At 39.4% G+C, this 15,520-nt stretch overlaps 1 protein-coding gene across 5 annotated transcripts; it reads left to right on the top strand.

The window, feature by feature from the left end:
• Positions 1-128: 128 nt before the first annotated feature.
• Positions 129-15,248, top strand: ubap1 (ubiquitin associated protein 1). Of its 5 annotated transcripts, none has more exons than XM_088337996.1 (9): positions 129-355; positions 437-517; positions 3,359-3,509; positions 7,357-7,402; positions 7,472-7,596; positions 9,445-10,248; positions 10,333-10,491; positions 12,504-12,605; positions 12,992-15,248. In XM_088337996.1, exons 4-9 carry the CDS (start codon positions 7,363-7,365, stop codon positions 13,130-13,132), a joined length of 1,371 nt encoding a protein of 456 aa, XP_088194122.1. In that variant the 5' UTR covers positions 129-355; positions 437-517; positions 3,359-3,509; positions 7,357-7,362; the 3' UTR covers positions 13,133-15,248. The 5 variants fall into 5 exon arrangements, with proteins under 5 accessions (XP_088194122.1, XP_088194121.1, XP_088194119.1 ...); XM_088337995.1 differs by having other exon boundaries at positions 434-517; XM_088337993.1 differs by having other exon boundaries at positions 129-517.
• The last annotated feature ends 272 nt before the right edge of the window (positions 15,249-15,520 follow it).

Below are 15,520 nucleotides of genomic sequence, written 5' to 3'. Positions count from 1 at the left end.
CGTTCGGAACGTGAATTGCGTGCGCGCTCTCGATGCCGGGTACGGAACGTTCTGCTGGGAGATAACTTTAAAGTCAAATGTGAAATCCAGTGCTTTAATACCGCACTTTGGGTTGCATTTGGTTTCTTGAAAAATTCTATACAGTGCCGTGAAACAGTATTAAACCCAATGCTGGAGTGGCTAATCGGGAGGAACGGGAGATTTCCAGAAGTGCCGGCTCATGTCAAGGTGGAGTTTGGGCTGTCTGGAAGAGAAAAACAATTTGAACATGTACAGTATCTGTCACTTGCACTAAATTTACTTGGGCATTCATTCTCTAATTAGCAAGTTGGCCACATTCAGCGCAACAGATGAGGTGAATTATCATCTGGGGGAATTTTCCCCTTCCAAATTTGAAGTTGGTTTGGCCCACCACCACTTTTCTTTTCTTTAGCAGTAAAAGTAACAGTCCCAGTTGTATCCAGGAGATGTTTCTTTCAAGAATGTAATACAGAACAGCGCGAATGATATGAAGCAGGTAGGTGGAGACAGGGCTGTAATTCATTTCACTCATCTTTAACTTTTCTCTTGTTGTCTGTGTGTCTTCTGCTGTGTGGTTTGCTACATGTTCGCAGAATTTAGCAGTTAAATGCCTTCACCAGGTAACTCCTCACACTCAGATAAGCTCGTAGCGATGGCAATTCGTTTTCTTTCGAGAGAAGCGGCTCTCTGGGCTCAGCTCACTAAAAAAAGACGACTCAGCTCCCAAAAGCCTCTTTAGCTTGTTTCTGTTGCTTCTATAAACATATTAAAATGTATTATGTAACATTATGCGCAAGATTACTTTTGGGAAACAAATAAAAATAAAAAAAAAATGAAAATAAGAACTAAAAGGAGAACAATGAAAAAAGAAAAAAACAGGAAAAAAATAAAACGAGGACAGAAAAAGAAGAAATAATAATAAAAGAAAAAAATTAGTAAAAAGCTAGAATAATCGAAAGAATACAGGGAAAATAAGAGAAGGAAAGCAGGAAAAATATGAACAAGAGGAAAAATTAAAGAAAAATAGAAGAAAAAAGCTGAAAAAAAGAAAAGAGAAATAAAGTCAAGTCGAGTCATTTTTATTTGTATAGCCCCTAATCACAAAGAGTCTCAAAGGGCTTCACAGGTTATTACACATAAGCCGTTTAGGTTATTCATATGCTATAGAGTAGAAAATAATAAAATCAGATCTTCTCACAACATAACTTCCTCACAGATGCCCACCATGCCATTGGGCTGGTACATAGGCTCCTGTTCATCCTTTACTGTACTCAGGTTGCTTGTGAGCAGGGCTTCCCTGCTTTAAAATATGTGAAAACTGGGTTTTGGGTATAAAACTCCCTGGCTGAAAAGGGGTCCCACTATGGCCCTGATTAGACCCCTTTCTAAATTCTATGGTTTTTGCTTATTTGTCACTCGCAAAGTTTTTAAATCATGGGCGCAACCAGCCCGTTTTTGGGATGCTGACGCACCCCCAAATTCAAAACCAGCACCCCCAAAAATTATAGCATTACAAAACTCTCTTTTCTTTAATAAAGGACAGGATATACTTAGACACAATATAAGGAAAAACGCCAGCTAAAATTAAAAACAAAGTAATACAAAACAAAATGTGGACAATGCAGCGTCGGAAATACTTCACTGCCATTAGATGGTTCAGTCCATTTTATTCCTTGCACCGCTTTCGCCCCACTCCCCTTTTGCACGGCTAGTGTCATTTGCGGCATAGTGGCGGAGTCTCCGGTGTATTACGGTGGGAGTATGTTGTTTTGGAAGCCCAAGATGTCACGGTTGCCATGGCGCCCAATTGGCGCCAGCTGCGGCTCATTGACAGATTGGCTTTCCTTCTATTTAAGCCCAGTGTTCTCACTCTCTCTTTGTCAGTCCGTCAACAAACCTTTGTACCCGCAAGACGTGGGTTTTGACTCTGTCCGGTATCCCGCTTGTGTATCCTGTCCGGTTTCGATCCCGTCTGTTTCGTCCTGTTTTGATTTCAGTCTCCGGTTTCCAGTGTCTAGTATCGTGCCCGTCATTCTCGTCCGGTCTGATATCGGTCTCCATTCTCTCATTTCTATTATCAATCCTTTCAATCCCGTTCTGTCCGGTATCGACATCATCTGCCCGGTATCGGCTCGTGTAACTGGTATCAATCTCGTTGGTCTCTTACTTTCTGTTGTTCCACGCCAGACTTCTGTCTTTCTTCTTTCGCCCAGCGATCGCCGAATCATTGGCGTTTTGTGTTAACGTGCGTGACTGCCCCATTTCCCGTAAAATAAAAGTTTGTGTGAGAAACGTCATGCATTTGGGTTCTCCTCTTGTTCCGGTCCTTGACACAAGAATTTAAAAAAGGAACATCCAATTATTAAAAACGGCCTTAAAACAAAAATTCCATTCTTAAAAATCAGCCTTTTAAAATAAAGAGCCTGTAAAAAAAACATTTCAATTAAAATGTTATTGTAATTACATTTTACTTTAAGTGAAATAGTCAAGTCATGTTTGTTTAGCCCTTAATCAAAATAAGTCTCAAACAGCTGCATGGACCACTGTCCGGTGTTTTATTTCCCGTTTTAGTCATTTGTCATTAAAGAACTCTTCGGGGTCCTTGGACGTCCAGTTTTAAATATTTTCAACACATCCCCATCCACAGGTATTGTTGCAGCAGCTTTTAAGTTTGCTGTCATTAAACCGAAACTTAAACAAGCCAACCTTGATTCGGAACACAGATGTAGGTACAGACCTGTGTCAAACCTACCGTTTCGTTCTTACATACTTCAAAAAGTTGTGGCACAGGTACGGAATTAATTTATGGCGGAGAATAATCTCTTTGAATTTATGCAGTCAGGATTCAGGGCTAATCACTCTACTGAGACGGGTTAAGGTAACCAATGATCGTCTCCTAGCAATGGACTCTGGAGCTTCATCACTGTTACTGCTGCTGGACCTCAGTGCTGTCTTCGACACTGGGGACCATAGTATCTTACTAGATTGGCTGGAAAAGTAGATTGGTCTCTCGGGAACTACTGTCCTCTCATGGTTTAGATCTTACCTCTTAGATAGGACGCATTGTGTTAGATATGGTGAAATGACCTCAGAGCCCTTTAGTGTTACCTGTGGCGTTCAGCATGGCTCATTACTGAAATAAAAACAACATTTTTAACCAGCCAGACATTCTGGGTGCTCAGCAAGCCCAAAGCTCTGAACTTAAAATTGGTTGCCCAACCTGTTGTAGGGCACACGGAGACATACAGTACAACTCGCTCGCTCGGTCATTTACATCTAGGGACAATTTGGACCGGCCAATTAACCTGACATGCATGTTTTTTTTTTTGCTTTTGAGTGTGGGAGGAAAACGGGAGTGCGCAGAGGAAACCCATCCAGACACAGATGGAGAACATGCAAACTCTGCATGGGGAGGCTGCGGTAGCTGTAATTGAACCATGGACCTCTGCACTGTGGGGCTGTGCGCAAACCACCCAGCCGCCGACTGTGTATGTATGTATGTATGTATGTATGTATGTATGTATGTATGTATGTATGTATGTATGTATGTATCTATGTATGTATATACATATATATATATATGTATATATATATATATACAGATAGAGAGAGAGAGAGAGAGAGCGAGAGAGAGAGAGAGAGAGAGAGAGAGAGAGAGAATATATCATATTTCCAATTTTGCACTCAATTACAAAGTTGCAATGAAATCAAAATAAACAACGTTATAATACAGAGATAGAGAAAGACAAAAAGATAGAAAAATATTGAAGAAAGAAGGGAAAGAGAGGGGTAAAAGATAGAAAGACAGGAATAAATAAGATTAAATAAATAAGATTAAATAAAGAAAGACAGAAAGAAAGAAAGACTGGCAGAGGGACAGACGGACCGACAGACAGACCGAAAGATTGAGAAAATGAAAAAATAACTAGGGAGCAGGGAATACGAATGGACAGACAGACAGACAGACAGACAGACAGACAGACAGACAGACAGACAGACAGACAGACAGACAGACAGACAGATTAAGAAAATGAAGGAAGAACTAGGGAATAGGGAAGGGAAAACGAAGAAAGAACTAGGGATAGGGGAGGGAAAATAAAGAAAGAACTAGGGAATATGGAAGAGAAAACAAAGAATTGGGGAATATGGAAGTAAAAACAAAGAAAGGAAAGAAAAAAGAATGAAGGAATAAGAAAAAATGAATAGATGAGGAATAGGTTGTAAAGAAAAATAAAGGAAGAAAGAATGGATGATTGAAAGAAGGAGGAAGCAAACCTAAATATATTAGAAATAAGGAAGTAAAAAGGTGACTAAAGGAATAAAGAAGGAAAGAAAAAAATGAAGGACGAATGAAAATAAAAAAGGAAGAAGTGAGGGAGGAGAAAATATAAAAAGAAAGGTAATCGAAAATATATACTGTACTTTTTTCAGGAAAAGGGGGCGGATTAGGGAAAAAAACGAGCATAAGAAACATTTGTATTGGCCGATGAAATCTGTGACGTCACGTCATCGGTGACGTTATACAGGAAGCAGTGGAAGGGAGCCTGACAAATCAAGATGGCCTCCCTCGGCAGAAACGGAAACATACTCCTAAATATATAAAACGTTTTTGACCATAACTCTATTTTTTTGAGCTAGCACTCTTTGAATAATAAAATCACGTTTGTAAGAGCCAGACGGGGCGGGGAGAGGTGAGAGCAATTTTTGTTTAATGTGTTTAGTTTCGGGGCGGTGGCAACAGTGTTAAGTTGGGCCACACTGTCTTTGGAGACTTTTCCTTTTAAGCGGAAACCTTTAAACGCGTCCATCTTTATAATTTATGACATATATTCGTCCTTATTTGGAATTCATTCAACAAATTTAACTGCATTAGCTCCTTACACTTACCCTTTTAGATTGCAGTGGCAAATTGTATGATAGCTTAGCCTGTTGCTAATCAATAACTTGGGTGTTTTAGCTAGTGTTATCTTTTATTTCTGCAAGTCACACTTCGCAACAAAAAGCATGCGATAAGTTCCATATGCTAGACAAAATATATGGATGAGGTGGCTTGAGCTACTACGTATCATCATTGTGCTACTGTGTGGAAAAAACATCGTTTTTGTCATCCAACATGTTTAGAACTTACTATAGCAGTAACATTGCATTTCAAACGAGAAAGTAATTGTGAAATTTTAGTTGCCACTTAAATACATTTCTAACAACTTGAAACTGTCACATGGTCGTTCATGACTCTTTTGAAAGAGTTAGCTTCTAGATTGATGTTACAGTAGACCCCCGAGACATGACCTTAGTATTTTTTATGCGTGGGTTGCAAAGTTAAATACAGTACTTTTATAGCGTGTAACAAAACCTATGGTAATGACCTATTGTATTCCAAACCACTGGTACACCGGGTAAAAACAATAACTAAATAAGAACTACTTATGTGTAATAAACGTGCATATCAAATAGCATTAGGAATTAATATACTGTCTGTACAGCCAAATATAAAATATATTGTATTTTGTTGTGACTTTACATTGATTCCTTCAATCGTCTCCTTATTTTTAGTAACAGTCCACATAGTCAATTTGTTACGGACATACAATTAGGCGAGGGTAGCCATTCTGGGAGGTCGGTGGTTCGCGCCCCGGCCGAGTCATTCCTAAGACTTAAAAAGTGGTCGGCGGCGCCCTCTGTTGGCTGCGGCTGCATCGGCTCGCTACAACGGGTCAGGTGCAATCGACATTTCGTTCTGTGTACATTGTTACACAGAATGACAATACAAGGAAATTATTATTATTATTATTATTATTCATGTGTCTTCTTCGTATTTCTTGATTGTAAGGAACTTTGTTTCCATGGTAATCACAGTATTGTTTCTCCTTTTAGCATCACTGAAAGCTTTAGGACCCATCCATCCATTATCTGCAACGCTTATCCTCAGTAGGGTCGCGGGGGTGCTGGACCACATCCCAGCTATCTTCGGTCAGTAGGCAGGGTCCACCCTGAACTGGTTGCCAGCCAGTTGCAGGGCACACAGACATACAACTCACTCGTTCATTCACACCTTGGGACAATTTGGAACGGTCAATTGCTTTGGGAATCATAGTTAATATATATAGAAGAAAAAATGTGTTTATCGCCAAATTGCAACGACTTTATGAGACTTTGATCTGAATGAAAAGAAAGGCATTGTGGGAGGTAATCAAGCCAATAGCATATCAGTATCTTCATGTTGCCATGACAAAAATCAATAGCAGAGCAGCTTCTTTTATGGAGTCGACCAATAGCATACAGGCATCTTAAAGTTGTATCTTGCTCACATATACGCACAAACAATGCAACGTTTGAATTTTGTACATTTTTAGGCATGCCAAATAATTTTTGGTGATCTCCTATAGTGGGGAAAATGTCGTAATTATTGGCTAGAATATCCCACACCCTCAAATGTAAACATTATAAGCCATGGGCGCCATTTACTGGGGTTCTATTGTTAGGGTTTTGTCTTTAGAATTTTTTCTGGCAAAGTGTTTGTAATGTGCAATATCCTTCAACTGTGTCAAGTGAAACTCTACTCGAGTAAACAATGGGTTCTCTGTTTCTGAGCTAGGCCTAGTTGGGCAGCATGACCAAATAATGGATTTTATGTAAAATGCGTAAAGCCTGTTGAGAGTGAGAGTTACCATCTTGAAACACTTTCTGAAGTTTAAAATAGAAATTCTGCACAAGCATTCTGAGAATTAAAGACGATACTCATTTCATTCACGAAATGAATCACCAGCTCTTAATAAGAAACCTAACTTTTAATGATGAAATGATTTCAACATATTCTGACTGCATATTTATGTCCTAAGCAAAAGATTATTTAACCTGCTTACTTGTGGAACCCCCAAAAATTGACAGCGGCATGTTCCCTGGGATAGATTAACTGCCTAGGTGGATGTTACAGCCTTCCGGGTCTTAATGAAGATGATAAAAACAACAGCAACAAAAATGGGACAGTAAAGTGAATCGGAGAGAGGCTGTCAATATTTTTACTAGGGTGACATAAACAAAACTACACTGTGACAAGATACTGAAGAAATGGTCATGGACCAAAAAAAAGAGGTTTTGAAGCTAAGAAGATCTCAAGTCAACACCCCATTTTTCCCTATGTGTAATTTTTTGAATGTGGTCTGAGGAGCTAAATCTACTTGTTTTGTCCTTTTATGAGGCAGTAATTTCTCTGAACTAGAAGTACCATCAAAATTGCTCCCCTAACTACCATTTACATTACTAGAATCCCTGGAGTCACACAACATTATGATAAAAGTAATCACTAAGATATGTTTGTGTGTCCGACCCACATAGATCTAAATGGCTACAAGGAAGTCTGTATCGGATGGATACAACAATGGTAAGGATTGGAAGTCAAATTTAAGTCTAAAATTTGAAGGTCAGCTCATGCGCATGTTGTCTTTTTTAGGACCCATCAGCTACCTTGATGACGTTCCCTTTAAGGTCAATGAAAAGTTTCGCTGTCCTGCTAAAGTGGGACTACCTGTTGGTTTTTGTCTGCCGGATTGTAGCGCTCTGTTGGTGGATACACAGGTAAATTACCGTCTGTATATTATTGTATTATTATTGACTGTTTCAGACAGAACATGCTGGATTTCATATACAGTATGTTTGGCAGATTGTGATGATTGGGACATGTGATGCGTGTCTTGTTTGTTGGATTTTACATATCTTGCATACTAGCAATGTTCAGCCAGTGATAGTATCCTAGAAGCTAGATAATATCAGGGTTAACTTCAGTTCCCAGCTCAAAAACATTTGATCTCTATAAAAGATTGTGAAGACATGTACAGTGTTTCTTCGCCATGTCACGGTTCGACTTTTGCTTTCCCAGTACATGGCAAAAAAAATTCGTATTCATTCTTTCAGTTTTTGCGTACATTGCAGACTTTGGGTGTCTCTTTAAGGTCACCGCTATGCTCAAACCAATCAGAGAACTGCCTTATTTGTCCTGTTTGCTGATTTGAGTAATCTCTAACTAGTGACAAACAATTTTGTTTAATTTACATTTTTGCTCAATCCATTTATGAGGGCTAGCACGAGCAACGTCATTAGACAAAAATCTAGGTTTAACCTTTGACATTAAATTAAAAGATGATTTCATTCATATCACTCACCAAAATCAATAAAGTCTTATGCTTGTTTACACTTGCTACAAAACTGGACTCCACTGCTGCATTCTGCCTGCTGAACTTGGTTTGCATGAAGCATGGTTTTACACTCCTGAAGCGATCTTGCCAAGGTGGCAGAAAATAGAACGGAAAATAAAATCAAAATGTCTTGGGAAAATCAATCAATATGCAGTGGATTCAATTTGTCTGTATTAACATGAGGCTTTTTAGTTATTAAGCCAGAATTTGCGTGTGTCATTCATCTCAGTACTACAAGTTCCACGGTACTTGGCGGCATAGCAATATCCCAGATGAGGGAACTACGGATTTTCTTTCCTACGCTATAGTACACACATGTACATAAATGCATGCACTTTGCGGAAATTCACCTACCGTATGTTCTGGGACTATAAGTCGCTCCGAAGTATAAGTCTCCCCAGCCGAAAAATGCAAAATTAAAAAAGAAAAAACATGCAAGTCGCACCTAGAGTTTGTTACATTTTGGGGTAAATGTATTTGCTAAAAAAAATCCAACACCAAAACCACACTTGTCATCATGAAAAACAATTTGAAATTAAAATAAAACACAGAACAACAGGCTGAATAAGTGTACAGTTCACAAACGAAACATGATTGACATGCTCGGTAATGTCAGTATTGAGATTATTCAGATAATGCTAGCAAAATGAACAACCAAAGTATTAGTTTCACTACAAATCGCTAAATCCAATGGATTCTCCATCATCTGTGTCACCTTTACTGGTAAACAACTCCCCCAACTGGGGAGGTAGACGTACCTCACGTCAGAATCAACGTCACTGCCGCTTCTCACTAAATCCACACTTTGTTTTCGCTCCTCGATTACTGTTTTGGGCTGCATATTTCACCATTTGCAGCTTGTAATCCGCAAAATGTATTTTCCATTTTGTTCATATCTTCTCAGTTATTTTTATAAGTTACCAACAATGTTGTAATTATAAACACGGTGCTCTCTTGTGGTTTAGTCTGAAATTAACATGTCAAATTATATACCAGTAATAACAGTTTAAAACTCAATGATATAATAATGTGTTAATTTCACATATAAGTTGCACCTGGAGTACAAGTTGCACACCCGGCCAAACAATGAAAAAAAACTGCGACTTATAGTTTGGAAAACACAGCTTCATCACAAAAATCATGCAAATACTGTACTTTATGTTGCATTTTCATCCATCTTTTCACTTTCATTTTTCCCATCACGCACTTCTCCTTTCTATAATTGCAACAGTATGACTTTTCCCTGGAGGAGCGAAGTGTTCGTTGGGGGATGGAACTGGCGGAGGCACGAGCAGCAGAGGCACGGGTACAAGAGGGAAGAGCGAAACAGCGTGAAGAAGAGGAAAGCCATACCGAGGACACAAATGAAGGTGGAGGGAAGAAATCCTCATGTGCCGTCAAAGACCACGACCCACCTCCACCAGCAATGAACCCGATCTTAGCAGGAATGAGCCACGATGCTATACTCACGCCCCTGCCCGCTCCCAGTTTTGGTCCCAGGAAAACCCAACCGAGCACCACGCAGCTACAAGGACTAAACCTCGCTGACTTTGAGCGGGAAGAGGACCCTTTTGATAAGCTGGAGCTTAAAACGTTGGATGATAAAGAGGAGCTTCGAAACATTCTCCAGAGCCAACCTCAGCCTGCATCTGTGTCCCCCCCGGTGGGGTCACACCAAGGGCCGGCTTCTCGCGGAAACAGCCCATCTCCTCCTACCAACACCAGCCTTTCTATGAAACCAGGCTCAGCACATAAACCCAACGGCTTGGTAGCCTTGATGGATATGGACAGAGTCGGGCAACAGAGTAGATCAAGTCTGGAAGCGGAGGATCGTCCTTGCAACATCCGTTCGTTGTCGTTTCCAAAGCTCTCAGATTCCGGGGATCCCGAACCAGGGAGATACAGCCCACGCACCGTAGCCATGTCTTCGCCCCGACAAAACGTACCCAACGGCAGCCCCCCAATTAAATCAAAGTCCCAAATTATTGTTGCCCCTGAGCATATCGGCTTCTCTAAGGCCAGTGGACCAAAACAGGTGAGCAAAGGCCAGAGTGACTTTGATGGAGTGCTTATTGATGAATAATTATATTATTGATATTCTTATCTTACTTATCGATAGATAAATCCAGGGACGGGTACTGCGGGTTTGCCCTGTGGAGGAGCCTTGCTTAGCATGACACCTGGAGAACGCCAATGTGTGGAAACCCTTGTGGGCATGGGTTATTCTTACGAGGGTGTCCTTCGGGCTATGCAAAGACAAGGGCAGAATGTGGAGCAGGTGAGACCTACCAGTCCCAAACAATACCCACATAATTACTTCATAAGCGTAATCAGATCATCAATGAACTCTATTTAGACAGAGTAGGAAATGTAGGAAATGTATTATGATCCCATTGATCAAGTTTTTTTTTCTGTTTAATGTATCAACACAGGTTGAAGTCAGACTAAATCCAACTGCTTTATAATTCCCAATTTGTGTGCGTGTTTGTCTGTGACTTATTGGCTCTGAAACAGCTGAACATATTTTGGTGAAAATTTTCACTTGTACTTTAGCCAGGTTTTGTGTCAAGGCACCCCCAAAGAGTACCAACAAAATCGCTAAACAAATCCATCGCGTACAAGTGGCTCTGTAGCTCTCATCTCATCAGCTGCACCGCTTATCCTCAGTAGGGTCGCGGGGGTGCTGGAGCCCATCCCAGCAATCAGTGGGCAGGGCACACCCTGAACTAGTTGCCAGCCAATCGCAGGGCACACAGGGACAGACAACTCGCTCGCTCATTCACACCAAGGGACAATTTGGACCGGCCAATCCACCTAAAATGCATGTCTTTGGAATGTGGGAGGAAACCGGAGTGCCCGGAGGAAACCCACGCAAGCACGGGGAGAACATACAAACTCCGCACAGTAAGTCCGGTTGCTGGATTTGAACCCACACAGGAGGTTCCCAAGTCCTTAGAACTGTGCCGCACACGCGCTAACCAATGCGCCGCCGTGCTGCCCGGCTCTGTCGCTGTATGCGGCTATTTGGCGCTCCTTAGTCGCTCCCTGGTACTTTTTTTTTTTAAAAACATGGACCCAACAACTTTGCCCATACAGAATGCGGGGTCATTATGCTCGTCTGTTAATATTTTCCCTTATCAAAGTTTCCCTTAATATAAAATAATATTTGTTGGGCAGAAGTACTATGGTGGAGATGATTTTGGTCAGTAATTTTTGTTTTTATTTTATAGTTTTTATTTTATAGTTTTATATTCAACAATATTAATATTTAACTACATTTGCTTATTGTCTTGTGGTAAAATGTAGAAAATAATACAAAAAAAGGAATAATAACTGCCAGTAGAATTACTTAATTTTTTTTCACCGATTTGAAAAAATCTTTTATACTGAGAAAAAAAACTTTGAGGGGGCATTGTAAGATCAAACTTTACTTTCCAACAAAAATAGTTTCTTTAATTTATATTGCACAAAATGGGGATCTGCTGCCCCTTGCTGGATACACAAGCATATTAGTAATTTCTATGGATACCGAAAGGCTTTTCGATAGTTGCATGCTTTGTGAATTATTTTCCATTTTTTGTATCCATTAATGAAATTTCTGTTTTCCAGCTCACATGCCTAAAATATGCTAAACTCAAGCTTTATTGTTGTCGATGTAACTGAAAACCTAACAAATTGTTCACCAAATCTGTTATTCCTCTGAAATAAACCCTATTCAAAATCTAAAAAAAAAATGATAATCCTGTTTCAAAATAATTATTTTGACATGCAAAGATTAAAGGATAAGGATCACATACTAATCATGCTTGTATCTATAAGCACAGTGTAATGGTCCTTCTCAAAAAATGAGCATATTATCAATTCCCTTCCCCCCCAATTTTCTGTATTTTCTCTCCTGTCAAGTAAAAGATAAAATGCCCCGAAAAGCTTGAGAATGTGGTCTGTATCCGCTACAAGCTACTTATTTTCCATTATAACCAGCCACCTTACTAAAAGTACAGTGAACTTGATAGTGTTATTTTCATTTTAAATCTCAGTTTTGCTTCTTTTGTATCACTTTGTTGTCAGGCTAAATTTTAAGCACTTCAATGGCTTGTTTGTTTGATGAGAATTTAATAAATGAAACACTTAAATTTAGCATTGAGCCTTTTAGTTTTTTTTATCATTTTATATTGTATTTTTTTCACTTCTCAGTTTAAGTGTTTATTTTCTGTGTTTTGGTTTTAGCTACAAATTTTCAGTTGAGTGCATCCCTAATGTATTCTAAAAAATGTGTATCCATTGTCCCAGGTACTGGATTATCTCTTTGTCCATGGACGTCTATGTGAGCGGGGCTTTGATTCAAGTGCCGTAGAGGAATGTTTAGAGATGTACCAATGCTCAGAGGAAAAGGTTAGTAATAATTGACACCATTTACCTCGGGGTTCTCCATCCTTTTTCTAGCTGTGAGCATTTTTTGTTACTAATCTAAGGGCCTCTTGTTGGATATGAATTTCTAAAGAAACAACTTATCATGTGATTACTTTGTTGCTCCTATCTTATTACTAGGGTATTTAATGAAGTATAGTTAAATAATTATTCAGTCAATTAAAAAAGCAATTTTGACCCAGCACTGGTGTGACCCATCGCTGGTGAGCTATTTTTCAATAGCTCCGGGGGCACCTCAGCAGTCTTTAGCGAGCACCATTTTGGATACCTCTGATCTATCTAAATCATCATAAGAAACAAAAATAAATGACCATTCTTAGTAATGATGTTTTTTCCTCTTTCATTTGCAGGCGCTGCAGTTCCTCGAACTGATGTCAAGGTTTGGCGAAATGGGATTCGAACGTGAGGCCATCAAGGAGGTGCTGCTGGTCCACAACAACGATCAAGACAAAGCGCTAGAGGAGCTTATGGCCCGAGCCGCTGCCAGTTGAGCCGAGCAAACCATGCCAATGGCCGAAGGTCCCGCTTTGTGTTAACACCTCACACGCGGTCCCTTTTTTTCTGATCCCCCGCCCTCGCGACATGTCTTTGCCTTGGCTGTGGATGGGACAATCGGGAGAGTAGTTTATTTTTCCACTCTGCTATCCTGTATTGTGTCTCAAGCACCTCAAATAAGACTGTGTGCCAAGACTAACAATACTCCGCAGCGGTGTTTCTTTCTAATAAGCTGAGGTTTTCTTCCAGGAACTGGTACCAATGTTCCAAGATTAGATGGAAATGGACCTAAAAGAATTGGGCTGCAGGCTTGGACACTTCCACTTGGAAGTGCTGGAGCTGACTGCAAGGTCAGAATCAGGAGGAGGTTTAAACGTTTGTTACTGTTTAACAGCCCAAGCTGCCATCTTCCGCTGCTCCGTGTAGAATTCGTTGCAGGGCTTTCCTGAAATTCAAAAGAAAGAAGGAAAGTCAAAAAGGAGCAGTGAGCAGACAGAACTGAAATAAGAAGTGCCCCTCCGTTCCGGTGCACTGTTAACTTATGTTTTGTTTATTTCGGCACTTTCTTTTATGTCGCTTCAATGTTTATCATTTGGTTTTGGATTTGACTCATTTATCATTGCAGCCCAGAACATTAAGTTATACCTTTGCTCCACTTTGGAGCTGTACGGCCTCTTTTCTGATTTAATAAGCAGAAAGTCTTCTCAACTCCGCTGGTATTTACACGTCACAACTGCACACTTGTTTCTTAAAGTTTCTTAAAATAGTACACTGATAACTTTGAGAGTTTAGCATTTGATTTATTGTAAGCTAAGGTAAGGAAAGAAACAACACTTTTAATTTAAACTTGTTTGCATACTGAGAAGCATTGTTTTTTTGCGTGAGGGGATGTGTGTTGAGAATTTTATTTAGCAGCGGCATCACAGTGCAATAGAGACATTTTATGTTACCGTTGACTCGTCTTTAAGTCTTGGTGGAAATTGGGATGGACCTTGCAAGCTTTTGATGTGATTTTTATCATTTCATCACTCTGTCAGTTGGCCTGCTCTTCTGTTTTGATCGACTACATTTATGATAATTTCCAACATATTTACGTTAAATGGGGTGTAGTTTTTAATAACGCACAGTAGAAAGAGGGATCATGTAGAGAAAATGATCAAAGAATACATTTGGTTTCAACATCAAATAAGGGCGAGTTTAGTAAAGAGATATCAACCAATGAAAATGTATGGAGCTTCACTGTTCTAAAAACAATATTCTCATTGACACTGATGATTGTCATTGGTAAGTATCTTTTGCGGAATATAAGTGGCAAACTTTCCACATCTTATCATCTGAAAATCACTTCACAATAGCTTAGGGCACACTGACCAATCAGATCAAATACAATGAAAAGGTGAGCTGTGATTGGTCATTATGTGAGTCAGAGAATGTGATGTTTTCAGTTGACAACAAACTGTCCACCCCCTGAGATGGGGAATAAAGATGGTTGTGTGTGATATTTCAAAAAAAATATTCTCATTTTAATCACAATAGAGTGTTTAGACTAGCGTGGCTGCTATTTAAAAATGGGTCCTCCTTATAAAACTGTAGTTTCATTCGATTAACATTTGTTGGCACTTTAAATTTGCTGAAGGTCACAAACACAAATCCAGAATTGTTCAGTTCATTAGTTTTTTTTCCCCGTTTGGTTTAAACTCACAACCCCCCCCCCCCCTCACAGGAATTTGACATTATTAAAATGACAAAAATGTAAGCAGCCAATAACATGATGCTTGACATCGACGCATCAAATACTTTACCATTTAAAGTCATTTGTTGGTTCCAATGCATCTAGTGATTGAATAGGAAATATGATCAATTTCCTGAACTGTGGGTCATTCAAAATGTTGTTTCCTTTTCTGTGACTTGAAAGACCTCCATGATTAAATACACAAATTATTTCAATATTTTTTTTTGTTCTTGGTATTTAGTTTTATTTTCTTCATCCAACGTAAATGTTCCGTCCTCATATCTGACTACAACTATCACGTGTTTTTTGTTTTGTTTTTTTAGCTATTTACTTGGTTGTCAAATTATTTTCCCAAACAGAAGAATTCTTACATGATCCCACACCTGGTCGCGTGTCCTGGAAGAAAAACATTTGAAATTTGGTTTAAAAATGATGGTCCTGGTCAGATATTATTGCAGTACATTAAAAATAGACCCAAAAAATGTAACAGTAATAGATAATGAGCTGATAATGCCTTGCTGGCCATGTTTGCCACCAATGACTAATTAGATAATGTATTCATCCCCGTAGGGAAATTCACACTTCCAGCAGTATCCTTGTGTTGAAAAATAAAATAACAAAATAAAGACATAGAATACAAAAATACCCAATA

The sequence above is a fragment of the Urocampus carinirostris genome, chromosome 6, assembly GCF_059441175.1.
Source record: "Urocampus carinirostris isolate Australia breed hairy pipefish chromosome 6, RoL_Ucar_1.0, whole genome shotgun sequence".
NCBI lineage: Eukaryota > Metazoa > Chordata > Actinopteri > Syngnathiformes > Syngnathidae > Urocampus > Urocampus carinirostris.
The sequence above is the reverse complement of the archived record's forward strand: the minus strand, read 5'-3'. Positions and strand labels throughout refer to the sequence as shown.